The sequence below is a fragment of the Phodopus roborovskii genome, unplaced genomic scaffold (assembly GCF_943737965.1).
Source record: "Phodopus roborovskii unplaced genomic scaffold, PHOROB, whole genome shotgun sequence".
NCBI classification, from domain to species: domain Eukaryota; kingdom Metazoa; phylum Chordata; class Mammalia; order Rodentia; family Cricetidae; genus Phodopus; species Phodopus roborovskii.
The window spans coordinates 46,109,630-46,136,342 of record NW_026126407.1 but is presented as its reverse complement, the minus strand read 5'-3'; the positions used below and the strand labels follow the sequence as shown (position 1 = coordinate 46,136,342).

Genomic DNA, 26,713 nt, shown 5'->3' with positions numbered 1-26,713 from the left:
CGCTCTCACGTTTTCTGTGCTGCCTCCCCCCCACCCTGACACACACACTCAACCCAACCCCAAACAAGCATTGCACAGACAGAGGGCACCCTTTCCCAGCTGAAGGTCACCAAGAGGCAGGTGATCTGCCAGGCAGTTCCTGAGCTGAATCTTGGGACAGGCTTTTGGGGGCAAAGTGTATTTGAGCCAGAAGCAATGTTTGCCTGGGCTCTGGCCCCCAGGGCCTCGTCTCCACACCTGTCCTGCCTTGCTCATCACTGCAGAGTGGCAGATGAGAGATGGCTTTTGACCTTGGGCTCCCTGGTAGCCATGGTGTCACCCACCTAACAGGGGCTTCAGAAAGGTGACCTCGCTTTGGCCAAGCCAGCTGCATAGCTATGGCCTGTAGATCTTGATGACATCCTTGATGGGCCGCCGGCAGATGGGACAGCAGGCCCGTGCCTGCCTTCGGAGCCTCAGGCCACAGCTGTGGCAGAGGCACATGTGTCCACATGTATAGATGACCGTGTCCACCTCGCTGTCGAAGCACACTGTACATTCTCCATTCCTGCTGCCTGCTGGTTCAGGTGCAGAGAAGACTGGGGACACTGGGGGGCTCAGTGGGGAGCTGGGGGCTGTCACTGCCAGAAGGGAGATAGGACATCATTAATGACATGGCTCTCAGGAGGGCTCTGCTGGGCAATCCCGAGAGCACAGTGTTCCCATGGTAGAAACGGGGCACAGTGTAGAGGGCGACCCATCTTCTTTCACCTCTTGAGTTTTACCCATTTTTTTATTGCTGTCCCCAAAAGAACAAAGGTAAACTGCCTTCGTCAGCAGTGGGCCTCTGAATCTCCATATTTATGCCCCTGCCAAGCACAGCAGAAGACAGGAGCAGATGCAATGGAAAATGCAGCAGCTTGCTTAGCCAGCAAAGGCCAAGGTCACTGTCACTGCCAAAGGACCCATATTGTCAGGAACCCCTGCACCCTGGGGAGGGGGGGGTGTTGCATTTCCTTACCCAGAGATGACTCTGATGCTGAGGAAGACTGGTTGACACCGAAGGTCATGTCTGAATCACTGTCATCCTGGGAGCCACTGAAGGACCCCGATGGGGTTGTGGTCTCAGGACTGGACTGCAGGGTACCTGGGAGCCAAAGGGGCTCTATTAGGGCTATGAGGGTGGCACAGGCCCTGCTAGTCCCTGTTCCCCATCGCTCTGCCATCCTTCTGACTAGGGAGCCGATTAGGCTGCAGGGTTCCGTCAGTGTGGTGGATATCTGTGTTTTACCTGCCAAGCCTCCATTCCTACGTGGGTCCATTCACAGTGGTATGGCTATAACTCTACTCCTAATTCAGGAATAGCCTTAGGATGCCAGACCAGGTCCAGAGACCCTTCATTCTTCAAGCCCACTGTGACTTAAGGAAGGACACATAATCCAAGCGAGGTCACCCTGCCACTGCCATTAGAACTGCGGGGAAACGAAAGGCTCATGGCACTGAGAAGGTAGCCTGGCATGGAGGAAGCCCCTCTGCCTGAGAGTGGAGCTAGCACAGGGCTCATCCTGATGACAAGTATTCCTTGCCTAGACCTAGCTTTCCCAAATCATCCAACAGATGCCCCACTTCTGAGTTACACTACCCTTGGTGTCTTGGGACACTTAGAATGGGGTTTTTCACAGCTACAGGATCCTGTGCTGTGAGTATTTCTCTCTGCCCAAGCTCATTGCTAATTCATAATTCCTCATGAAGAAGAGCGATGCCTCCATTACTCTGGCTTGATGGAAGGCCAGCTAACATAGCAGGAGCTTGAGCAACTTGTCTCAGGCTATAATACTACATTAGGTGAGTAAACAACAACCACAGAAATAAAAACAAAAAAATTCTAGCCAACAACCACAGACACCCGCTCCTCCTCTGCCCCCCTTCAGACACCCAGGTTGTAGCTATGTCTATTACATACTATGTCAGACACCTGGGGGCATGAAAAGCAGCCCATCATTTCACCCATGACAACATCACCATGGACACAGCACTCTCTTCCACCCAGGATACCAAGACCCAAGAGAATGATGTCTACCCAGCACTTCAGGGCTGAGCGACCCTTGGATTGTAAGGGCTGCCTTTCTGTAGTTCTGTGTGTAGACGGGAATAATTACGCGCATTCACAGGTGGCTGGGATCATCAGAAGCATGGTGAGATGGTGGCTGTGCCTGTTATAAATTGGGCTGTGAGGATGGCACTGTGCTCTCTGGACCATTCGCTCCCCCAAACTTGGAAGGTACCCCCTCTGCTGCAGCAAATGTCATACTGTGCAGCTGTCCCTGTCCGAGTCTCACATACAGTAGGTAGGTATCCTTTCCTTTGCAGGCCAGGTAGCAAAGAAAGGCAAGAATCATCTCAAAACAAAATGGCTCAAGCCTTCCCTCCACTCTCTGCACGTGTTGAGAAGCTGCTTCTCTTGTATCAGTGACTTCCCTCCTCTCTCAATCACTCTTTTCCCTCCCTCCCTCCTCCCCCCTCTCTCTCTGTCTCACACACACACAATTAATATGCATTATTCACTTTCTAAAAAGAAAAATACCTAATAAAATTAATCACTGGGGGAAATAAAAACTACACCCACCGGCCAGCCAAACCCTGACAGCAACTGCGTGCTAGAGGGAGCTCTTGTTGGGGACCCTGGGTCACTCACCCAGAAGGCGCAGCTGGCCCGCTGCTCCGCCACGCACCGCGAAGAAAGCCCAGAGGGCCTGCGAGGTGTCCACGCACAGCAGGCGTCCCCGCGAGCGCCCGTTCACCGCCAATAGTACGTCGCCTCCGGGCCGCAGGGTGAAGCTGAGCGCGTCGCCCCCGCTGGGGACCGGCCCGGCGCGGGCCACCACCCAGTATTCCTTGCGGTCCAGCAGCGCAGCAGGGTCGGCGGGCAGCTCGGATGGCCGCAGCGCGCCAGGATCGCACGACGTGATGCCGAAGGCCACAGCCGCGGGTGCAGCCAACCCCGGCCGGCCCACCTCCACGCACAGGCTCTCGCCTGGCCGCAGCGGCCGCTCGGAGAACACCAGCGTGCGGCCGCCGTCGGGTCGGGGCGCGCAGGCCAGCCTGCGATCCGCAGACAGGCTCACGTCGGGGCCGCGCGTGGCGTGGAAGCGCAGCTCGGCGTCCAGCAGCGCAGGTGAGGATGCGGGCCGCACGCGTTCGCGGGCCACGCACGGGACGGTAGCGTCCGGACGGCCAAGAGCCAGATGACCCAGCTTGGCCACCACCTGGTTGTTCTCTAGCTCATTGTTGTCGAAGTTGGCGGTATCGTGGCTGCCAGGAGGGGGGCAGGCGCTGAGGCGTGCCTGGCCCAGGCGCAGGGGTGTCAGTGTGTCCGCAAAGGTGCTCTCTGTGGGACAGAGGAGAAGCATCAGGAGACCTGTTGGCACCCTGCACCCCAGGGCTCAGACCCTGGATCCCATTACCCTCAGACCCAATCCCTAAGCCCTAGACTCCAGTTTCCCCAGACCTCCAACTCCACACTCCTTAACCCCCAAAACTCATTATCTGGACCTTAGATAGCACCCCACCTCACCATCAGACATGAGACTCCAGACCCCAGTTCCTCCAGATCTTAACCCTGAACTAAAAGCCCCATTCTTGAACTCTTAGACCTAATTCCCTGGACTGCAGATTTGCCTGGCCCCCAGTCCCCTTGGACCTCACCCCATATCCTCATGACCCCAGGTCCCCCTGCGCTGAGGCCTGCAGGTATTCAGACTGAATGCTACCTGAGCCTCCCTCCTTGCTGTACCTGACTTCCCATTGTTTTGAAAGGGCCTTCTCTTCCTCCCCCATCTTACTTCCTCTTTTCTTCCTCCCTGACCAGGCTGTTCTTAAACTTGTGATCTTCTGTCTTAGTCTCCCAAGCCCTGGAGTCCATGCACCAAGCCCAACTTCTTGCCTCCTTCTTTTGTCCCTCTCTCTTTCCCCACATCTGGTCATTTGAGCCTTTGTTGTTTCCCCAGAACATCATCAGCCTAAATAACTAATCCTATAACAGGGCCCTAGCACGTGCCAGGTTAACCTGAGCTCATATATCTCACTTAATACCTCAGCTGACAGGTGTGAACTATCACTGCTGCCATTTGGCAAAGATGGGAGCTGAGGCACAGGGTGTAGGGGCCAGGACCTGGCACACAACCCAAGCTGTCTTGTCCAGATTCAGGGCTCTTCCATACAATGACACTGGGAACAGAAGTGGCAGGGAACATGACAGAGTGGGAAGGAAAGAGGAAGTGTGGATGCCAGTGTCTGGAGTGGGAGGTGCCTTTTGCTGACAGTAGGTACTTGAAGAGTGAGGGGTAGGAGAGAGTCGCTCAGTGCAAGGCTGCCTGTCAGAAAGGCAGGGAGGCAGCGGGCAGGGCAGGGTGTGCTTTTGGGAACTTTGGTTTGCTTAGTCCCCTGGGGTTCCTGTGTTGGGAACTAGGTCCTGCATGATTACATTGTACAAGTTCTGAGAGACGGGGCTCAATGCATGCTATTGGAGGTACTGGTCCCTAAGGGTGAATGATGGGCTGAGGTGGTCTGTCCTGTAAGAATGGTTGTCTTGCTATGATCTCTTTCATTTGTGCCCATCACTGTGATGGCAACTCCCAGAGGCCCTGCCAGAGGCCAGATCAGGGAGGCAGCCTGATCTGCTCTTTCAACCTGCACAACATGCCAAATGGACGTCAGAGCAGAGCCTTAGGTACTTTGTTACAGCAAACGGAAGAGCAACTAACAAGGAAGCCAACAGTTCAGGAATGGCTTTCAAGGCCTGCTGATGTCCCCAGATCAGTAGGTAAGGAGAAATGCTCTTGCTTAACAAGAGCTTGCTCAAGTTTATAGTTGTTAACACATACCTATCTTCATGATACACACACACACACACACACACACACAGGCCTCTATACTCTAAGTGACTCTAAGAGATAAATATATATTTAAAATGTGTATATATATATATATAAAACATTTTTGTTAGTTTTATATTTGTGTGTTTTGCCGACATACATGTATGTGTACCATTTGCATGTTTGTTGCCCAAAGAAACCAGAAGAGGGCATTGGAGCCGCTGAGACTGCAGTTACAGATGTTTGTGAGCCACATATGGATTCTGGGAATAGAATCTGGGTCCTCTGGAAGAGCAGCAAGTGTCACTAACTGCTTGAGTTCCTTGCTGTGTCCTTTTATTCACTTAAATGATATTGAAGCAACCACTTCAGACCATCTAGCCTGCAATGCCATGGCCTTAGCCATGTTTCATTTGACCAGCCACAGGGCAGAGGAAGGATGGGGACCACTCAGACCCAAACCCTTTGTGCTGGGAAGAGGGATGGATCTCCTTCAGCCAGTCCTGGGTACCCTGCAGTGTTCTGGGGGAAGAGGACAGCTGGAATGCCAGTATACCTTAGCAGATGCGAACCTAGTTTTCCTTATCCTGGGATGCACTATGATGAGACAGGCCTGTCACATGTGACATGATCACACATACATACAGGGGGAAATGAGATCTAAAGGCATTCCATCTCAGAGTGACAGGATGGCTGCGGGGGGGGGGGGGCAGACATCCAACGCAAAGGGCTTCCTCAGAATTACAGTCCTGCTGCAGGCTGAGAGCCTTGGGTAAGCCTGGTGCTGGGAGCCAGACCTAAGTCATTGGCTTAGGTGCAGCCTGAGCAGAGATTTTCCAGGTCTCAGGGGACTCAGTGTACAGCCAGGGCTGAGAGCTAGTGAGCCAAATACAGACAAATCCAGCTCCAGGGCTGGGCACTTTCCTTCTCAAAACCCAAATTCTCACCTAAACAGGCTGCACCCTGGACCTGGCTGTACCAGTGTGGTAGCTGGACCCACTGAGGGAAGATGCAGGGCAGGACACACACTTCCACCAGGCCAAAAGCTGTGTGCAGCCTCTAGGCCCCTGTTGACTTGGCTCAAGTTCTGAGGCAGTGAGGGCAGTCCCCAAAGACAAGGAGTGTTTCCCAGGCTTGTGCTGCTGGATGAAATAAAGCCTGGGTTCATCTGAATTTTAGATAAACAACTCCCCCCCCAGTATGATCATGTTCCAAATACTGTCATAGACCATACATAAATTTTTGTTTTGTTTATCTTAAATTCAAATTTAACTAGATGTCTTATATTTTTATTGCTCCATTTGACGGCCCTAGCCTGATGCCATCTTTGGATTTTGCTTTGCAGGCTTTTTTCAGTGGTGTATGAGAAGGGAGGGGGCAAAGAAAGGTACTGGGTTTTTCCTCTACTCTGGAATTTCATGGCTGAGAATTTTAAAGTAATTATATTGCCTCCTCAGAAGTCTGGGGTGCACAGGGTGAGTCAGACACTGGCTGTTGTGAGGTATCCATCTATTGGTCAGTCCTGGGGTACCTCTCTCCCCAAGCCAAGTTTTCTCAGGGATCTCCCAGGGTTATACATGACACCATCCCTAACACACTGCCCATCCTTAGCATTAAGTCATGGTGGCTTAACATCTTTTTATTTGCTGTTATATAAAACACTTTATTCAGTGCTGGGGACAATACCTAGAACCTGGATAAGTGCTCTGTTATTGGGCTACAGCCACAATTTCTTTTCTTTTTTCTTTCTTTTGATTTTTTTGAGTTTTACTATGTCACTCTGGCTGACCTGGAACTTCCTTATGTGGCTCAGGCTGGCCTTAAAGTCATAGAGATCTGCCTGCCTCTGCCTCCCAAGAGTTAGGGCTAAAGGCATGCACCACCACACCAGGCTCCTCTTTGGGGAAGGAAAGAAAGAAAACATCACACAGTTTGTTATTAACCACTGGTCACCCCGGGGCCTCGCCTGGGCATTCTGTGACCCCTCAGAAAGGGTGGGTCTCTAAAGCCTCTTGATTTCCCCCATTGTCTCCTTACTATGTAACCAGTATCAACTTGCTTTTCCCATGGATGGAAAGAAACGCTTAAGGAGCCAGAAGCCTCCCCCACATCACCCCAGAATCGGTTGTGTTGCTCTTTCTAACTGTAAATGTGACTGGGGCTGAAGAGATTGTTCAGGGTTAAGAGCACTTAGTGTTCTTGCAGAGGAGCAGGTTCAGTTCCCAGCACCACGGTGGTTCATAACTGCCTGTAACCCTAGTCCCTGGTGATCTGATACCCTCTTCTGGCTGCCACCTCACACACATGATGTATATACATATACAGGCATACACTCATACATACAAAAAAAGCAACACAACTATACACAAGCATACACTTTAAGGAGACTCTTAGAGATGCAAGGAGGAAGGGAAATTCACCCAAGACCCCCATGGCCTAGAGATAGAGAGCCTCTTATTCTTACTACTCCATTATGGTTTGTATGTCAACATCAATTAGCACAGCTCAGGGATGACTTGCAAATTAGGAAACTAAAGCACAGGTTTGCTCAGTTACATGGTGGGCCCTGCCCACTTCCCCCGAAGGGTCATAGGACACTGTTGTGGTGGGGGTGGTTTCCATGCAAGTTTGCTGAGTAAGAAAATGAAAGGAGGGGATCCATGTGTCCCTGGGTGTTTTCAGCCTCATTTAGTCATCAAAGCCAACCTCCAGTCTGTATTTTTAAATATTCCTAACCCATTTGCTCTGTTCCCTTGTGGCTGTGGTTTCCTGCCTGCTCAGAGACGTGGGCTGGGGAACCAGGGGTGATTGTTTCCAAGCTCTACAGGGATGAAGTGGTGGGAGATTAGCAATATTTAGGAAAGCTGCGGTTCTTGGAGATTTCATGGAAAACCTTTAGGGATAAGGGTAGGCAGGGATGTGTTTAGAATGCCCGAGTGAGGCCACAGAGAGGAGCTATCCAGTCCGAGCTGCCCAAACCTGGGATATATGTGAGCCAGCAGAGGTCCTGCTCCCCAGCTGCTGGTCAAGTGCTGTCAGTGTCTCAGGCCCATGCACCCTCCAGACACTGCCTCCTATAACCCTGCCAATACTCCCATGTGGTGGGTGCCAGCATGCTCCTGCCTTACAGGTAAAAAGGACTGAGGCTCAGAGAGGGTCTGTCTCAGTGTCCATTCCACACAGATGGCATGTGGAGAGCAGGGTCTACGCACAAGTCTCTGTGACTCTCATGTCCCTGTCTGCTCTAACCACTTATAACTTCTTCAGCCTCATTATTTTGGGAGAGAGAGGAGAGTCAGCTCCTGGACACTGAATCTGACCTCCATGCCCAGTGGTGTGTGTGTGTGTGTGTGTGTGTGTGTGTGTGTGTGTGTGTGTGTGTGTACTATCTTCCCATCAAAAAGAAGCAATCAGCAGCAGGGTGTGCATCAGTCCATTCACAGGACGTCAAGAAACAGGCTATACAGAAAGATCAAAGAGTCAAGAACTTTATGAGAGGCCAGCTTCAGGCTACAGACTGTTGGGTAAATCTGTCTATCCATTATTCAACTCACTTTACCCTCTCTATTTCCTTGCAGGTAAACTACACACAGAGCTGTGTCCAGGTCCCTGAGAAACCTACTCTCCCTTCATACCTTCCAAGTCTAGGCTGGGTTGTTTCAAGTGCAGGCTGCAGCTGCAGAAGAAACTGCCATTCATTGGGGGGAGGAGAGAACTGAGAATAGCCTAAGGGGTCTGTTGTCCTTTGGGAAGAGTAACTAGTATGGAACTAGAGGTAATGGGCACCAATTCAAGTCACTCAACTATGACTTTTTAAATGGCTACTTTCCTGTTTGTGTTAATTCTACATTTTTTTTTTTTGAAACAGGGTTTTAAATATAGCCTGGCTGTCGTGGAACTCACTCCGTAGACCAGGCTGACCTCAAACTCATAAAGACCCACCTGCTTTTGCCCCCCAAGACTTGGAATTAAAGGCATGCACCATCCTACCCCTGGCCAAATTCTACATCATTTTTTAATAAAAGTAACACACACCTATGTTCTTAGGTGGTCCTTGTGCACATATGATCTTAGGCAGTCCTTGTAGTCATATGATCAGATTGAGATAAGAATATTTGGGTCAGGAGATTGTGTGTGTGTGTGTGTGTGTGTGTGTGTGTGTGTGTGTTTCCTACATGCTCAGTGATAGGGTGAGCCATACATATTTATACACTTATACATACATGTATATATCACAAATATATACGAGACCACATACAGTGTCTCAAGATGATGGGAGAAAACTTACATTGTGGGCATGCAGTCAGAATTTCAGCATCACGGGGGCAGGGAGGGGGGCCCCAGTCCACCTTGAGCTCCTTTGCAGTTAGCCTGGCTCTGGCTGCTGCACCTGACTGCCCACTGACATAGGTTCATCTACTGGATGAATAAGAGCCAGAAGAGGAAATGCATGCTGGGATTTGGGGGAGGTGGTACATGAACAAATGAACAAAGGAGTGAAAGAGAGAGTGAGTGGATGAGTGAGCAATGGTCTAAGAGTGACAAGCTGGCTAGCCAAAGCATGGACTCTGGACCCAGCCCACCTGTAACAAAAGTAACTCTCTATGCCTCAGTTTCCTCCTCCGGAAACTGAACATCATTGCTTTTGTGAGAATCAAGGCACATGGGGATACACTGGGCAGCTGGGTGCCCACAGGTGAGCCGAGACCTCGCCCCACTCAGGGGGCTGTGAACGCTGTGGATGCACAGGCTGTGCCAACCGACCTACCCAGCAGCTGCACCTCATCAGTGATGCCGTAGACGTCAATGAGTGCCCAGAGTGGGCCTCCCACAGCCACGCCACAGTGGAAGAGCACCGGCTCACCATCGTTGACACTGTAGAAGACACGGCCGTGGCGATCGGCCCAGTAGGCTAGCACCGTGTCCCGCAGCGCCAGGTTCTCAGGCAGCGCCTTGGCCCAATATCCAGGCCGTGTGACCAGGTCGGGGCAGGCATACTTGGGGATGTCCTGCGCGCTCATGAGTGATGGGTCATGGGCGGTGAAGCCAAAGCGCAGGGCACCACTCCAGCCAGGACGCACAGCCACCAAGCGCAGCCGCACCTGCTCATACAGGCGGATGGGCCTCTGTGTGAAAGTGACTCCGTTGCAGAAACTGTTGCGCCGTGTAGCCCTGCGCGAGTGGCCGTCCAACCGCACGTTCTTGCCCTTGGCCTGCGCGTGGAAGCGTGGTGCCTCGCCCAATACCGCCCGCCTCTCAGGGCCAGGGCCGTAGCAAGACCGGGTGGCCAGGAGGCGTGCTGGAGGGCTGGAGTCTATGGGCAGAAAGAAAGCATGTCAGCACTTGGTACACTAATCACGTGGCCAGGGATTTCATTAACCATAAATTCCATTTTAGACTGGGCATGGATACATTTAGAAGGTTCCAGCCTAGACCTAAAGAATTCCTCTACCCCTATACCATATCATAGCAAGTCAAGGTTTAATGCTGGGTGTGTAGTGAAGAGCTCCATCTGCACACCTAGCTTATCACCACCTGGCTTGGGGTCAGGTGACCTCTTCATCTCCAGCAAACCACCCCAAATCAAGATGCTTCCTCCCAGGACTACATCTGAGCTGCAGAGTGCCAGGATTCTTGAGGAACAGGAGTGGGGTGGGGGGGGGCATGGATGGTACTGGACAGGGGAGAGCCTGCGTGTGTGGCTGCTTAAAATTTGTGTTCACAGAGAGGTAGGGATCTGGGATGCACACATTCTGGAATCCCTAAAGCAGTCTGCAGTCCCAGGCTCCTGGCAACAGTGGCAACCCTGTCAGTCTCTCCACCTGATCTTCTTGTCTGTACATGGGCTCAGTAAACTCCCGTCAGTGCTGGGAAGCCGTGCAGGTCAAATCCATACATAGGGTGGGCCAGCTAACGTCTGTGCTGGACTACAACCTCACGTCTCTCTGCTGCCCCATAACTGTCCCAGTCAGGGTGCTGGCTTCCCCTCTTCTCTGATAGTCAGGTGGTTAGCTTTTCTAGATTATACATTCTGAGAATTCATTTCTAAGGGGATTTGTTCTGAGGGCCTTTTCAGAGAACCTAGCCACTGGTCACAACCCAGGTGGCCCAGAATGGAGTGGGAGTCATCCCCCCCTCCTTCCTCTTTCCACTTCAAGGGAGGTGGCAGGTGGGAGGTCATCGCAGGGAGGAGTCCTGCATTTACTACAGCAGCAGAGGCCATTTTCAAAGCAGGCCACCACAGTACATTCTGAGAAGAATGACAGGCTATTGTGGGGACACCCCTCCCACACTCAACCCAGCGAGAACTGTGCTGTGGTCCTCTCGGGGATGCAGGCGGAGGGTTTGGTTAACCCTGAGGCTGACAGGTAGCAAAGCAAGGGAAAAGAACCAGCAGGGAAGCAGGCCTCTTCAGACAGAAGGCACCCACCTGCCAAAGGTGATGCCAAGCCAAGAAGCAAGACAGAGTTAAAAACAAAACAAAAACCTTCAGGCTCTGCTGTCAATTAATTGCTTAGCAAAGGATCTACTATGCATCACACAATGTGCTAGTCAGTGGGGATACAAGTGTCCCAAGACAGACAAAAGTCCCCTCTGATAAGTCTGACAACAAATGAAGTATACTGTACTGCTGCAGGTACACTGCAGAAAACAAGAGTTCAGAGCCTGCCCTGGGATTTGCATGGAGAACCTCTCTGATCAGTGACTTCGGCAGAGACCACCAAAGGAAGTGAAGGAATGCAAAGTTTAGGAATGAGAACTCCAGGCTCAGACAGCGGTGCAAAGACCCCCGAAAAAGCAAAGTACTGATGAGACCAGGGAACAAGGAACCAGTGTAGGCAAACTGGAGAGTGGGTTCTTAGTGGGCCCAGAGCTGGGGGGGGGGAGGACTTACAGATCTTTGCCTTTTCTTTAACAACTCTAGGCTCTAGGGAGCTTCATTATTGCAAGCTCAGAGCTGAGACAGGAAGACTACCCTGGAGACCGGGCAGCATGGGATGCTGGGTGAGCCACAGCTGGGACACACCTGGGAATCACAAGGCCAGCAGGTGGTGAGAATGGATCAGATTCTAAGTATGTCTTGAAGACAGAGGAGATATGAAGGTCCTAAGAAATTTTCCACACAGAAATAAAAACACTTGCTGTGTTTGCTTTGAACATTAAAACAATACTCAATGACTAGAACCTGCTTTTTAAAGGTGTTTTGGTTCTGTGAGGGCATGTTTGAAGGAGAGCAGAACGAAGAGAAAGAGTGGGGTTGTGGCAGGTGTGGACCCAGGGGCAGAGGGCTTCCATCACACCTTACACCCCATCAAAAGCCTGGCCAAACCAGGTCCTTCGTAAAGGCTAGCTGCTGCCTGAGAGCCTAGATGTTAGCTACCTCCAGGGATTAGCTTCTCCAACAGCCTACTTGCAGAAATGGGCCGATGGAGGGACTGTAAGCAAGCCCCAAGCTCAGGTCAATCAGGGTCAAGGCATGCAGAACCCCTTTTGTGGACTCTACTAGGCCACCCCAGTGTAGCTGCACAAGTGTCAGGGCCACTACTGCCTGTCAGGGACACCTTCCAGACCTGGGCTGCAGTTAGACTCCATCCTTTCCCACACACCCTACATCAGCCACATGTACCTGCTGTTCTGCCTACCCCCAATGGCTCCTTCTTCCCATTACCATGTCCAGCTACTGGGGTGACTGCACTCAAATCCAGAGGCTGGGGTGCAATCCTGGTGGATAGCCAATGCAAACCTTTCTGCTTGGAATAGGCTTTTATTTATAAATTGGGCAGTTACCACACATCCAGCAAACACCCAGGGGTTGCTTAGTCTGTAGTACTTGCCCTGTATTCTCCCTTCCACTCATAATAAAGCAACAAGGGCCTGGGCAGGAGGGCTGTAGGAAATGCTCACAAGAGGCTCTGGAGTGAAATGAGAGAGGCAGGCCAAGTGTTCCATCCACTGCTCATCCAGACTTTCCTTTACCCGCTCATACTCTCTAAAGACCCCACAGAGTGATTGGCATCTCTCCACTGTCACAGCTGGATTCATTCCAACAAGGAGCATATGAAGGCCAACACATGCCCCAGCACCCAGGAGCTTCAGGTGGCAGTGATGTCCAAAGAGATGGCTCTTGAAAGATCAGAGGGGAGTGCTGTGGACAGAGCAGGGAGTTGGTTGCTTTGGGGAAAGCAGAGGACAGTGGTAGTGGTGGCTCAGGGTGCCAAGGCTAGGCTGCCACTGTGTGAAGGGTTGGTTCATGTGCTGTCCATATCCTGGGACTCAGCTGGATGGTCCTAAATGCAAGCCAGGAGGCTCAGACCAGATCGAATGACCCAAGGCGAGAAGGGTCTATGCACAGGCTTCCAGCAGAACAGCCTTTGGCCAGCCAGTACTGCCTGCAGGGCAGGATGGCTTTGGAGAGGCAGCCATCTTTGGAATCAATGCAATAAGAAGAACTCCCAATTAGAGACCTATAGGAGTTTAGAAGATGAAATCCAAGCAGGCAGGATGCCCATTGTGAGCCACGAGTAGGGGTAGCATGCACATGCAGCCTTGGGCAGGCCAATGAACATGGGTTACAGCTCCCCCCAGTGCCTAAAGACCAACGTCTCTTGCATCTGCCAAATTCTTCAGGAAGCATTAATAGGACCACAGATCAAAGCCTTCAGAGTACCCAAGTGTACTGTGACCTTGGGTGACTACTTCTTTCCTGTTCCGCTCTGGGCACCCGTCTTATCTCTTCATTGCATCTCCTCATCAAACAGCAGGAGTCTCAGCAGGTGTTTCTAGAGCCCAGTCTGGTGACACGGGCAGGTGGGTGGGCAGAGAGATGGGGGAGATCCAGCCTCTGCAACTTTAGGATAAGTTCCCTGCAGACACTACTATGCTTTCAGATAGCACTCCCCCAATGGCCACAGGCTGACATATTTGTCTAATCTTGATTACACAACCCAATTTCCCTCAGGGAATGAGGGATAAACACTCTGCTTCCCCCACCACCCCCAACACACACTGAGGCCAGAGACTTAGGAGAGGCAAAGAAAACCAGAGTGGTGGTTGGTAGGAAGGATGTGATCTTGACACAGAGTGAAGACACTTAAAAGAAAGGGCAATGGGTGTTCTGATGTGCCTCTAGCACCTGCTTTGCTGGGCCCAGGGACACAGGGGACTGGAGTTAGCAGGAGAGCCAAGGCTCTGGGCATGTCAGTAGGAAACTGAATTCAGTCACTTCAACAGAGGCAATCAACAGCAGAAAACTGGAGGGAGAGACCAGTCCTGCCAGCCTCAAACCGGCTCACTGTTCATCTCTGTGCTGGTCCCGCCTCAAGCCACAGCCCCCCACTCTGCATCCCTCACAATGGAGGTGTCTCAGCAACTGCAGTTGGCTTGTAAGGTGGATCCTCACTTTACTGTCCCCACTTCTGGTAATAAGCAGGCAGCCATCACCCATGATGCACACAGCTTGGTGCTGAGGCATGAGCTCCAGTTTGCAGACCCCCTTCTCTGCAGCAGCCAGAGGACTCAGTTCATTCACCACCTTTGCTAAGACTGTTGGCATGACCCCATCCTGCCCCGGCCCGGCCTTCCTGGCACTTCATTTCAGAACATCCATCCCATCATAGCTGCTGAGCTGCAGCTGTGAATATGGTTCTCTGCCGCTGCCAGCCAGGACAAGATTCAGACAAGAGCATTTGGCTAGGATGAGGCTCCCAAATCATAGCAGGGACAAACCCTTTCCTCCCCCACACAGTCAAGGTCCCTGGTTAGTAAGGCCTGTCTAGGAACCATGACAGCCAGTCAGGAAGGGAATTTCTGGGAGGTGGAACAGATCGGACCTGGATCTCCGAAGTCACCCTTGTGGTTGACAGCAGGGACAGTCTCTGCCTGACAACCTCACAGCCAGTAGCTCTGGCCCCACCCAGAGGTGTGGTAGGGGTCTGTCTAGAGTTCAGCTGGAGGAACAATGCCTGACACTAAACCATGCAGATCCAAGGCTGGGGTGGGCAGATGAGGCATTTCCACTGCCCAGTCCTGGGCAAACCTATGAATGTTCCTTGGATAGCTCTTGCTATGGCTCTGGTTCAGTCTGCACTTTGCTACTGATCTGCCTGAGGGCCCTTGAGCAAATCCCTTTGTCTCTCAAAGATGAGGCTCTGTCATCTGCAAACAGTGGGTGACCTTAGATCTCCACCATGAGGTGGATGGCAGTGGAGATGAGAACATACACAGATGCCTTCCAAAGTCTGGCTCTTAGCAGAAAGGTAGAAAATAGCCACCCCCTCCATCAAAGTGTAACCAGTAGGCAAGCTCTTCACCTCCAACTAGGTCTCAATGTGGAAAGTGGCTCCAGACAGCCCAGACCTGGAGTCACACAGACCCAGTTAAAACAAGGCAGTGTTGTATGTTTGCTGTGTGACCTTAAACTCTGGGCTTAACATCTCTGAGCCTCAAACAGACTTAGAAGACTAGTGGAAGTCGTGTCTAGTCTGTCTCGAGGATGGCACAGGCTCACATGACATGCACACAGTGGGAAGTTGTAAAAATTTTGGTCCTTTTTTGTATCAGTGTACTAGGGACACAGTTTCTCCCAGAGGGCCCATGGCTTTGTCCAGGAAATGCTACCCCAGACATTTAGTGTTACCTCCTCTCTTGTCCACAGACAGAGGCCTATTCTTACGCAGCCATCCTGTGTCAGGTAGAGGTGTGCTGTCAATTATCCCCAATCCTCATGCTGTTGAGCCTTTGGCCTACACTGAGGAGCCAGCACCCACTGCCAGGCATGCTGGGAGTTTTCCCAGTGCTGGTAGTGACAGCATTCTGGCTCCAGCCAGGAGCAAGGCTCACCCACTTTTAGCAAGAGCATGCCCGCTGCTGGGGATCCCTACTGGGTTCCTACGAGGGAGGTGCTGGACACAGGTCTTCACACTAGGACTTAAACTGTAAACGCAACACTGCGACCCTTTTCACTACTTTCCATTTCCAACAGGGAGGAGAAGGTGAGGCTGTGAGGCCAGGATCCCAGCCCTGCTCTGTCAGAACAAATGGTTGAAACACTTGGGTAAGGGTATGGCAGAGTCACAGGCCTTACTGGGAGCTACTATGAAGAGTACACAGCCATCTCTCCTCAGAAACATACCCATACCTCATGCACAGAATCTGACATTCAACTTCAGAGGTTTCCTGGACCCTTGGATCAACAATTCTTAGATTGTAGACCTTGAGCAGAAATGTCTGGTTCAAGAAATACTTTCTCAAGTTCAAAATGCAAACCAGCTCTGCAGGCAGACCAAAACAACACTGGTTGCGCACATGGAGGTGTGGTGGGGGCACGCTTCAGAAATGAGAAAAGCAAGGCTTCCTGCCATACCAAAAGGGAAAGGACCTGGGTGTCCCTGGCAGCAGAGAGGATCTTTCCATTGGTAGGTTTGAAGTGGCTAGAAAAAGACAAACCCGCGCTGGCTCCCCTGCCAAACACAGCAACAGGCGCACAAGGGACTTTGTTCTTGGCCTCAGAGGCCTGGCTGGCCAGCACCCTGGGTGGAAGAGGGCCAGCCCGCGCTGGAAACGGCCACTGGCTGCCTCCCCTTCGCTCTGCAAACAACTATCAATAGTCAACAGCTCTGGGGGGGGGGTCTCTCCAGGATGCTGGGGAGAGTCTAGTCTGTTCTCTGGGGACTGTTCAATGTAGTAGCCCCCCAGCTGGGCTGGCTGGGACGGGTGCCCATGCAGTGTCATCTCTTTGTCCCTCAAAAAGCACAGGCCTTTGGGCCAGGTCACTTCTTGATGAAAGGACCCAGGAAACTCCAGCCTCACAGGCACCAACTTCAGGGTTAGGGCCCCAGTGCTGTGAGGGCCAGAGGGAATGTCCCTCATTCCTTCCCCAGTATGTCACTTCCTTCTCCGTCTGACAGCTCTGTAGCATCCACTCTGTGCCAGTGCCTGTGTGGGTTGTGGGGTACATGTCCCAATGAGTCACATATGGGACTCCCTTGCCACCTCCTTCCCTCCAGGAGGTAGATTTAGAGCTGAAAGCAGCAGGAAGGACATACAGACAACCAGCACAAGGAAAGTTGGAAAGAGCGGCCCCATAGAGAAAAGAAAGGGCAGAGGTGCAGTACAGGATAGAGAGATATGTTCAGGTATGGAGAACGGCACCAGGGAAGTAGAGCGGAGAATAAGCACACTGCACTGGGAACCTTTGAGGAGTACAGGGTAGAAGGGGGCAGGAGGATGCAGAGGGAGTCAAGGGCTGCATCACCAAAGGTCTTAAAGCCAGGCAGAGGAGATCTCCAGGAACGCTTGGGGGTTGCTGAAAAGTTTGAAGCTGGACAACGTTCACAATGGATCTACCTCTCTGAAGAATGAGTTTCAAACTGTGAACCTGCCTGTCAAAATGGCCCGGTAGGACAGGCATGAGAAAGGCAGCCAAGATTTTGAACACCGTGTCTAACTGCCGCATACTCATGCCTGGTCCAGTCCCCCACCCCCACGTGGCACTTAGCCCTGGCAGCACTCGCTGATAAGCTGGCTAGAGCTGCCCAGGCCTGTCTCTCTCTCTCTCTCTCTCTCTCTCTCTCTCTCTCTCTCTCTCTCTCTCCCTCTCTCCTTCCCTCCTTCTCTCTCTCTCTCTCTCTCTTTGTCTTGCAGACAACACTCTCCAAACCTGGGTGGTGCCCAGAACAGACGCACTGTAAAACTCAGTGCCAGGTGAGCACCTGCAGGTCCTTCTAGCAGCTGGGTGTTTGTGGGAACACACTCACTCATCACCTCGCAGGGTGGATATGGAGCAGAGGATGGAACAGGCTCACTATCAAGGCTGCCTCTCTCCCCAGACCCACACTGCACAGCATGTTCACTCCAAGTCTCCTTAACATCCCAACCTGCAAGGAGAACATTGCAGATATGGGGGGCATTGAGGATCTTGGCACAGAAAGGGATTCTGGCTGGGGCGGGCAGGGTGGCAGTGGAAACCATCAATCAGCTGGTTCACAGCCTCGAAAAAGGTCATAGTTTGGCGGAACTTGGGATGAACAAAGGCGAAGTTTCTAAAAAGGGGAAGCAATGACCATGGGGGAGGGGAGTCCCAAGGACTTGCAACCCTGAGGTCAGAAAAGAACTAGAGGGGAGCCCTTGGGAAAGCAGATCCTGGAAGCTAAGGCCCACCACCTGCCCCTGCGACAGAGGCCGCTGCTAGAAACCCTAACTCTGAAGAAGAGGGGCTTGGAGAGGCGGAGGACCTGCCTAAGGCCCAGCAGGCTGAAGTGGACTGACAGGGAGGTTCTGAGCAGCCAGGAAAGTTGGGGTCAAGATGCCATGACTGCAGGCCGGGGTGTGCTTGGTTTTGCACTCAGGCTGGCTCTTCCGGTGTCTCACCGGACAGCCTGCTGCCCTAAGAAGTGATGGTGTGTGCTGGGCCTGTGAAATTCTCCTTCCTACTGGGTCCTGGCTCCCTGTGGCCATTCTGTAGCTCAAAGCACATTTCCAGGGATGGAGAGGGACTGGCCATGGCCAGGGCTCAGGTAAACCACACCTCAGTGAAAGCCCACGCTTGTTTCCATGGGACAGGACATGAGATAATAGATATGACAGGGCAACTTGGTATTACTCCCTCAGCTATTTTAGGAGTACAGATTCAAAGAATAAAGGGCACTCATGGATTCTTACTGTGTGCAGGGCCCTGACTCCCATCTGGTATTCATTTCTAAATCCCGAGAAGGAGGCGGTGCCATCGTTATTCTCACCCTAAAGATAACAAGGGGATAGAGGGTCAGACTGGGCAACTGTCTTGCCCAAGGACACACAGACAGATGTTTGAACTCAGTGCCTCTAAGACCAGGATTCTTTGGAGTTCTAGCCAAAGGATAGTAGTGACTGCTGAGACCCTGGGCCAGGCTCCAGCCTCAGTGGCTCAGTCTGATAAATGGGAGATGGGTCAAGGTGGCACACGACTCCCTGCTTCTGAGAACAAAGCCCCAATGTCCAGGATGGAGTCCAACGTCATAACCCAGACACATGGAAATTCCACTCTGCCATCTCCTGTCCTTGAACACCAAGAACCCCAAGGGAAAGGTAGCTCTCCCCAGGCCCAAGTAGCTGCTGCCTACAGTGGAAAATTACTGAGCCCAACTTTGGAGGCACAAGGTGGAAGTGTGCCTACCCATCTCATAAATCCATCATCCTGGGGGCCCAAGGGGAGGAAAACACATGCCCAAGGGCTATAACTGTGGTATAAACTGGGTGGTGTTGAGGGTGTAAACAAAATGCCCTGGGCACTCTGCCAGCACACAGCCAGATGCCCCCACCCATCCACTTCCCCAAATGGCTTACTCATTAAAAAGCTTTCCCCATGGGGTGGGGAGGCCTGAGGTAAGGCCAGTAGAGTCCCTGTGAGAAGAAAGAATGAAGAAGGGTTAGGGAACTTGGCAGCTGTCCTGGGTGGAGTTTCCAGGACATACTCACAAACAGCTGAACCATTGAGCCGAGTTCACACAGGCTGGCTGGATAAGCTAAGATAGGTAACTTCCTATCACCTCAGTGTCCAGATCTGTAAAACGGGTCTAACCCCTGCAGACTATTATGGGGGCATAGGTGCAAGGCTGGGAGGGCCACAGAAGGCATCCCTGACTCATCAGGGAATTTCTGCCCAAGATTTGAGAGTGGGCTGGCCTCCCAGGATTCATGTGATGTATGACAATGCCAAGCCACTCCGGTGACAAGCACTCCTTCACCTTTGCCCTGGGGGCCCTGGCATGAGGAAGTCCTTCCGTGCTAAAATCTGTCTCTCTGGACACTGGAGATATGTATATCAGACCTGGGGGGACTCTCAGGTGGGTCACCATGGTGAACTCACAGGCCACCTGGAGCATGTCCAACCCTCCATTTCTGCAGGTGGGATGCAGAGCAAACAACCAAAGAACAGGGAGCTGCTGAGAGTTACCTTGCAGGGGGACCCTCCTCTACCCAACAGTCCCTAGAAGAGCATTCCTGCACTCCAAATGGCAGAAGCTGCATGCCCTAGAGCAAGGACTGTCCCTTATGGTATCTGTTATATCACCAGTTATATGGGGCTAACACAGAGGCTATTAGGGCCTGGACTGAGGGTTAAACAAGTGTACTGGCTTAGAACAGGTTTGGCACAGGCAGGCTGCAGGACACACGTTTTAGCAGTTCTTATTACTCCCTCTGTCTGTCTCCTTCGGGAGCACCTGATCCAGGCTCAGCATGGAGCAGCTTGCCAGCAGGTAAACACGCTACTGGTTCAGAATTTGGAACACCTGAACAGAAGTATCATCACCTCAATATGCCAGGAGCGGGATGAAGCTTGGAAGGTCATGCTACCTGGCTGACTGAAGGACAGGCAGGTCACAGATCCAGTTAGATAATGAAGGACCCTGGCCTGTGTGTCAGTGATGGCCGGCATGGGGACAGGCTGCTCTTGCCTGACAGCCAGTCTCTCAGCTTTGCTCACTGAGCTCAGGTGAGTAAATGCCAGCCTGTAGTGTCTGCCCTCACCTGGGTGTTCCAGTTCCACTGAGCAGGAACATGCAACTTCAAAATGACCAATGAAGAGCCACGCCCACCTTTGTAGATGCAAAGCCAGAGTACTGAGAGGGGATATTTTTACCATAGGCAACTGGAATAGAGATGTCATTTCCAGATGACAGAGAAGGTGTGTCCCAAGATGCTTAGGATGAGGACAAGGGGCAGCCACTTGAAGAGAGACAAAGGTTCCCAAGAGCAGGCCTGGGATTGGGTTGGTCACCTGCCACTTCTCAGCCACCTGACCCAGGGCAGGTTTCATTACCGTTCCAAGTCTGCTTCCTCATCTTGCGCCTTACCCTCTGCTTCAAACACAACGGCTGCCAGCCTCTATGTTTCTATTTTATACACTCAGAGCACAGCACTAAATACAGATATGAGGTACAAAGTTGCCTGCCTCTTTCCACCCATGGAGGATTAAACAGCCTGGCCCTGGCCCTGATGGGGAAGCTAGTGAGCAGATTGCACCCATCTGCAAAACCCTTCTACCACCACAACCCTTCCTGTCACCCCATTAGAACTGGCTCCCAGAATTCTGCAGCTCTGCTCCCATCCTCTCCCCAGACCCGGGGTTTCTGACCTTGAAGCACTCTGCCTTCACCAGCCATTCACTCCCACTTTCCCGACAAAGTCTCTTCTTCTTGAACAGAGTGCCCCTCCTCCGGGAAGTGCTCCCTGCGTCTTCCTCAGGTCTCCTCTGTCACCATCATCACTGCTGTGTCTTTGCTGGTGTCTGCCCTAACTCCTTAAAACCAGGCTATGGTCCTCGTCGCAGCTGAGTGTACCAACTGCCCAGTGTCAGCTTCCTTTCTCAAAAGTAGGTGTTCTGGAAAGGGCCTGAGGACCTGAGACCAATGTGCTTGAAGGGAATCCTCCGATCCAGGCCTGGGTGTGAGGCTGAGGGTCACTCAGCCACCTGCCAGCCGGCCCGTATGGCCCCGGGAGCAGGACTTGGAACATCTTCCCCTAGTGACAACCATGATCATGATCTTTCTTGTTTACTGCTCCCAGCACACTACTCAGTTCACCCCGCCAGCCTGGGAGCTGCCCCTTATGATCCTGCTTCCTGCTGAGGATCCTGGGTGCAGTGTGGCTTATTCTAAGGTCTGGACTTCTGCAGCCAAGGGGCCTCTTTCAACACAGGCTATGCCCATCAGAGGGATACGTTTGACCTGTCATGTGGACAGGTGGTAGGGACACCCTAGCATTTAGGAAGCAGAGACAGAAAGATTGCTGAGTTTAAGGCCAGTGTAAACCACACAGAGTGAGTCGCTGTCTCAAAAGAATCCACCAGGTCTGTAGAGACAGCTATGTGGCTAAGAGTCTGCACTACTTTTGAAGAGGACCAGGGTTTGGTTCCTAAGATCCATAATGTGTGGCTTATATCTATGTAAGTTCAGTCCCAAGGGATTTCAATGTTCTTCTGGCCTCTGCAGGTAACACACACACACACACACACACACACACACACACACGTAAATAAAACCAAATCTTTAGGGCTGGAGAGACTGCTCAACATTTAAGAACACTTGCTGTTCTTCTAGAGGGTCTGAGCTTGGTTCCCAGCACTCACGACAGATGGTTTACAACCACAGAAATTTCAGTTCCAGGGAACTTGACATCTGTGATCGCTGAGGACACCTGTACTCATGTGTTCAACCTCACACACATGCAAATACATAATTACAATAACAAGACATATTTAAAGTTAGGCCTTGTATAACAAGTGCATGCTAATATCTTTTCTATGCTGTATCATTAAAGAGCATTTAGTAGCTGGTGCTGACCCACAGTGGACAGGCATTTTGGTGGGGGATAACGTGGCACTAAGCTGATTCTACATTATGGGACATGTGGACCTTCTGACTGTGGCATTCAAGATTGTACTTTATGCCTGGCACATGACAGGTGTTAGTGACCATTGAGTAACCAAGCCATAAAGCCACATAAGACCCTGAGGGCAAGCAGGTACTCAGCAGGACTTCCTTCCAGAGTAACCTCCAGGAAGCCTTCCTGATCTCCCACAGTTGGGGTGGAACCAGAGAGGATGAGACAGAAGAAGCCCACATGCTCTGTCCACAGACCATTTCTCTGCCATTCCATCACACAGGAGACACCCTAGTTCCTCCTCCTACATCCACTATCTGCATAGCCAGGTCCAAAGCATCCTTACAGGGCCTCACCAAAGGGTCCTGTCCAGCCCTCCTGAGCATTGTTGGCAGCATGTAAGTCTTAGGGAAATTGAAGGAGCGGCTGTGGCTCTGAGACTCAGCTTAGCTACACTACAAAAGAAATTCTAATGACTTCCGTGAGGATATACATGGCCATGAGGACAAAGGAAAGTCAACTCAGCTCCAAACTTCAGCTGAGAGAAGGCAGAGGGTGTGAAGAAAAAAGCCATTGTCCCTTGTTGGCTGGCATGGTGACCAGGACTGCTACCTTCCCAGAGGCCGATAAAGTCATGGTTCAGGGACACCAGTGGCTGCTTGCTCAGGGAACATCATCTCCATGACCAAACAGGATGCTAGCAGTTACACGATTTGACCAGGTTTGCTTTGTCTAGGAGGGTCTTGTTTGGGTGCACCTAGTCCAAGACTGTCTTGTCTTGGAAGACGGGGAAAAGGGCTCTGTGGAGAGGACTGTCTAAGGCAGGTAAAAGTACAAACCTTCTAGACTTAGCATCTGCAAGTTATGTGGTGGGTTTGAAGGCCTGAATCTGCCTGTGCCTCTCTCTGTCTCTGTCTCTGTCTCTGTCTTTCTCTCTCTCTCTCTCTCTCTCTCTCTCTCTCTCTCTCTCTGTCTCTCCCCTGCGGTAGTGCCTCTGTCTGTTCTTGACCTCTCTGAGACTTCATCTGTTGCCTGTGAAATGAAAGATGTCCCTTTTAAACACACACAACAAAGATCTGGTCCAGCCTGACCGTGGTGGCCTATATAGATTCAGCATACCTCCTCGGCTAAAACTCCCACACAACTGGCCGATGAGCAGACCCTGAAAGCTGTTGGCTAGGCCAAACACTGGCCAATTTAAAGAGTAAACCAAGCCTACAGTTTGAATTCAGCATCTCCTCCAATCAGCGCTGGGTGAACCCCAGAGGTACATGGGGAAGGGTCTAGAATGTGCTGGTTAGGAGAAAAGGGAAGAGAGAACTCCCCCTCCTACCCACCCTATCCTGGAATGCTGCCCTCCCTCATTTCTACCTGTTATATGTTTGTTTTCCCCTGAGAAAACCCGGGGAAGGTCAGTGAAGTGAAGAACGAACACTAAATGGCATTAGGAACCTGATGGATTTCAGTCAGCTAAGCCCCAGCTTGGTCAGAGCCTGTGTGAGCTGGACTTACCCAGTCTCTCTGTGTCCTCTAAATTGGGAAGGGAAGCTGAAGCACACAGTAGGAGCTTAGCAGATGCAAGGTCTCCTGCTGACCCATGCCCACTCCTGGGTCAAGGGTACACATGCTGGAATATGTTGGTGCAGTTTGAGAGAGCTGCTAAATGGGTTCCTGCCACCAAAGGGAACTTCTCTTTGACGTTTCCTTATTGTGCTCCGGAGCAAGCCATGTGCAAGGTGGAACACCCAATAAACATTATCTAAACCACGGGGGCACATAATACGTGTTATCTAGGCCTGGGCTGAAGAACTGAGGACTTTGGAGCTAAATAAACCTGGGTTTCAATTCTGGCCCTGCCAACTAAAGAAGTTCTATAGGCAAGGACACGTCATTTGACCTCTCTGAGCCTTGATTTTTTCATCCATTAAATGGGAGTGATGACCCTGCTGTGCAGGGTTGCTGGGAGAATGAAACCCATTTATTCACTCACTGATCAACCTAGCCTCTTCTCCAGGAACTCAACATATAGCAGTGATCAGACATACACATGATCAGACATACACATATTGTGTCACACAGTGACATATGTGTGTTCAGGAGAATCACAAAGCAAAAAAGGGGGGCGGGGAGGAATGACAATGTCTAGACCCAGTCTAGAGCAGGGGCCTGAGGGAAGGGAAGGGAGAAACCACATAGGGGTCATAGTGAGACTGCCAAGCAGTCCCCTGGGAGTGTAGCAGCCTTAAGAAGCGAGTTGCTGTGTGATTGCCGCCACACATGTAGAGGGAGCCTGGCATGGAATCCAGGTGCTCAGCAAATGCCAGCTCTCTATTTCCAGTCCTGTGGGATGAGCCCCACGCACGTGCCCCTACCCTGAGAAGGAAAGCACAAGCTTCCTCAGGGCAAGCCTGAGCCAAGTGTTCCTTCAGCCAAAGATGCAGGCTCCATTTGGGCTCCACCACCCGGTTCTGAGCCTGCGCCAGGCACTAGGTTCTGAGATGGGTAAGGGAACAAGACGATCAAGGCATAGGCCCTGTCCTCATGGCACCCCATAGAGAGTCACAGTAAGAAACAGTGACAATGCAGCATCGTCATATGAACAAGCAATCGTAGGAGTATGTCCAGGCCATAGAGCAGAGCGCAGCTGAAGACGGGTCTCTGCCAACAGTGGCCGTGGAGCTTGATGTGAGACATTGAGTGGACAAGGAAGAACGTTCCAGGTGTGAGGGGCTGTGTATAGAGGTTCAAGAAGCTAATGGCAGGTAGGTTGGAGAAGATATACAGCCCTTCACAGTTTTTGGCACCTGCCTCCTCCACCCTCATTTGGTCCTTCAGACACTAGGGGGCTCCCACACTTACATACAGCATGGGATGACCTGCCTTGACCCTGAGCCCCCAGCCTAGAGTGCCCCACCCACAGCACCAGGCCCCAGGGGAATGGACACAGCACCAGTCTTAAGCAATGTGTGGCCACCCAATGAGACTTGACCATCCCTTCCCTGACTCCAAATGTGACCCACAGGTGGCAGAATGACTTTTTAAAAACTAACTAGATTGCACAGACTAGTCTAATCTGGATTAAGAATTGGTACGGGGCCCTGGAGTAGCATCTCACCCATGGTCTTCTGTGACTGCCATCGCTGATTACACCTCAGGTCCCTCAGGATGGGTGGCTGGGTCTCCCCATCCTAGCAGTAGCCATGTACACCAGAAGCAGTTGTTACTCTAGTACTGACCCATCCACCTCTGCGGCTGATAGCCTATGACCCCACCTGGCTGACAGTAGGAACCCCTGAGTAAAAGCTGCCCAGGGGCTTATTAGTAGAAGGGTCTGTGTCCTTCCTCAGCAGTGCGTGGTTCTCAGGCTGGCTCTATGCAAACAATCCCTTCCAGAGGAGGAGACAACTCTTTTCTAATAAGCTGGAGGAAGGACTGTGTGTGTGTCGGGGGGAAGGGAGGGGGGTCAGTCCAGCCTCACTAAATCTGACCTACAACCAACTTGTTTCTTCTCTGAGCTACCCCTCACCAAACACACACCCAGCCTTTGCCCAAAAATGCTGCGAATGCCCAGCTTCATGCCCAAACACTTCTAAAGACTTAGGGCACTGGGGGAGGGGGCGGGGCAGACAGACTGACAGAACCCATGCAGTCTCCCACCACTGCCTGATATCAGGTCATTTCTCTTATTCCAAGCTTCAACTTCTGCGTGTGTAAAATCGGGGTGCCCTTCCTCACGAAGACGCTTCTTTGCAGACAGACAGTGGCACACAGCCACAGCGAGCTGACCTGTTCCACCATCACTAGGTATTTTCAACGAGGCGTGATGTCTCCGGCCTCCGCACGCCCGCCCCACGCCCCTCGCCCACCGCCTTTTTCGGGTCTGGCAAATTCTAGGGCGCTTTTAACTAGGGGGCGATGCGCTCCACAGCAGTGGCTCAGATGGGGCTTGGAGAAACCCCAGCTGAGCGGACACCCGAACTGGGCGAAGCCCGGCGCTGCGCGCGTGGGAACGCCGCCAAGAAGTAGCACGTGTGGTGGGGGCGCCTGAGGGCTGCGTGCGGGGACTCGGGTGTCCCGCAGCCCCCCTGGAGGCTCCGGCCGGGGTAAGCCCCGATGCCCCCTGGCTCGCTTCTCAGCGACCTCGGGCTGGAACAAAGGCGCGGGGCGCACGGCCAAGGCCAGGAGAACCAGGCGGGGGCTGCACCGCCCGGCAGGGGTGCGGCTCCGGGATCAAGCTCAGGCAGCCAGACTCCCGCGTGCACCCGGCGCTCCGCGGCTGGGGCTGCCCGGGGAGGACCGAGCGCTCCGCGCCACCTCGGGGCGCGGTTCCACGCGTACCTGGCAGGGTCCGGTGCACCGTGTTGCCCATCGCTGCTCCGAGAGTCCCCGCGCGGGGCTAGTTGGGCGGGCCGGGGGCCGCGGCCGGGCTGAGGGGCATTGCCGCTGTACCGGCGACCGGCGGGCGGCAGATGGGCGGCGCGGGCGGCGGCGAGAGGAGG

The 26,713-nt window shown here is 52.3% G+C and overlaps 1 protein-coding gene across 1 annotated transcript; it reads right to left on the bottom strand.

Moving 5' to 3' along the window:
* Neurl1b (neuralized E3 ubiquitin protein ligase 1B) lies at nucleotides 1–26,713 on the bottom strand. The gene is made up of 5 exons (XM_051180995.1): nucleotides 26,553–26,713; nucleotides 9,622–10,167; nucleotides 2,675–3,367; nucleotides 1,001–1,126; nucleotides 1–620 (listed from the first exon to the last, which is right to left on the bottom strand). Exons 1-5 carry the CDS (start codon nucleotides 26,581–26,583, stop codon nucleotides 376–378), a joined length of 1,641 nt encoding a protein of 546 aa, XP_051036952.1. The 5' UTR covers nucleotides 26,584–26,713; the 3' UTR covers nucleotides 1–375.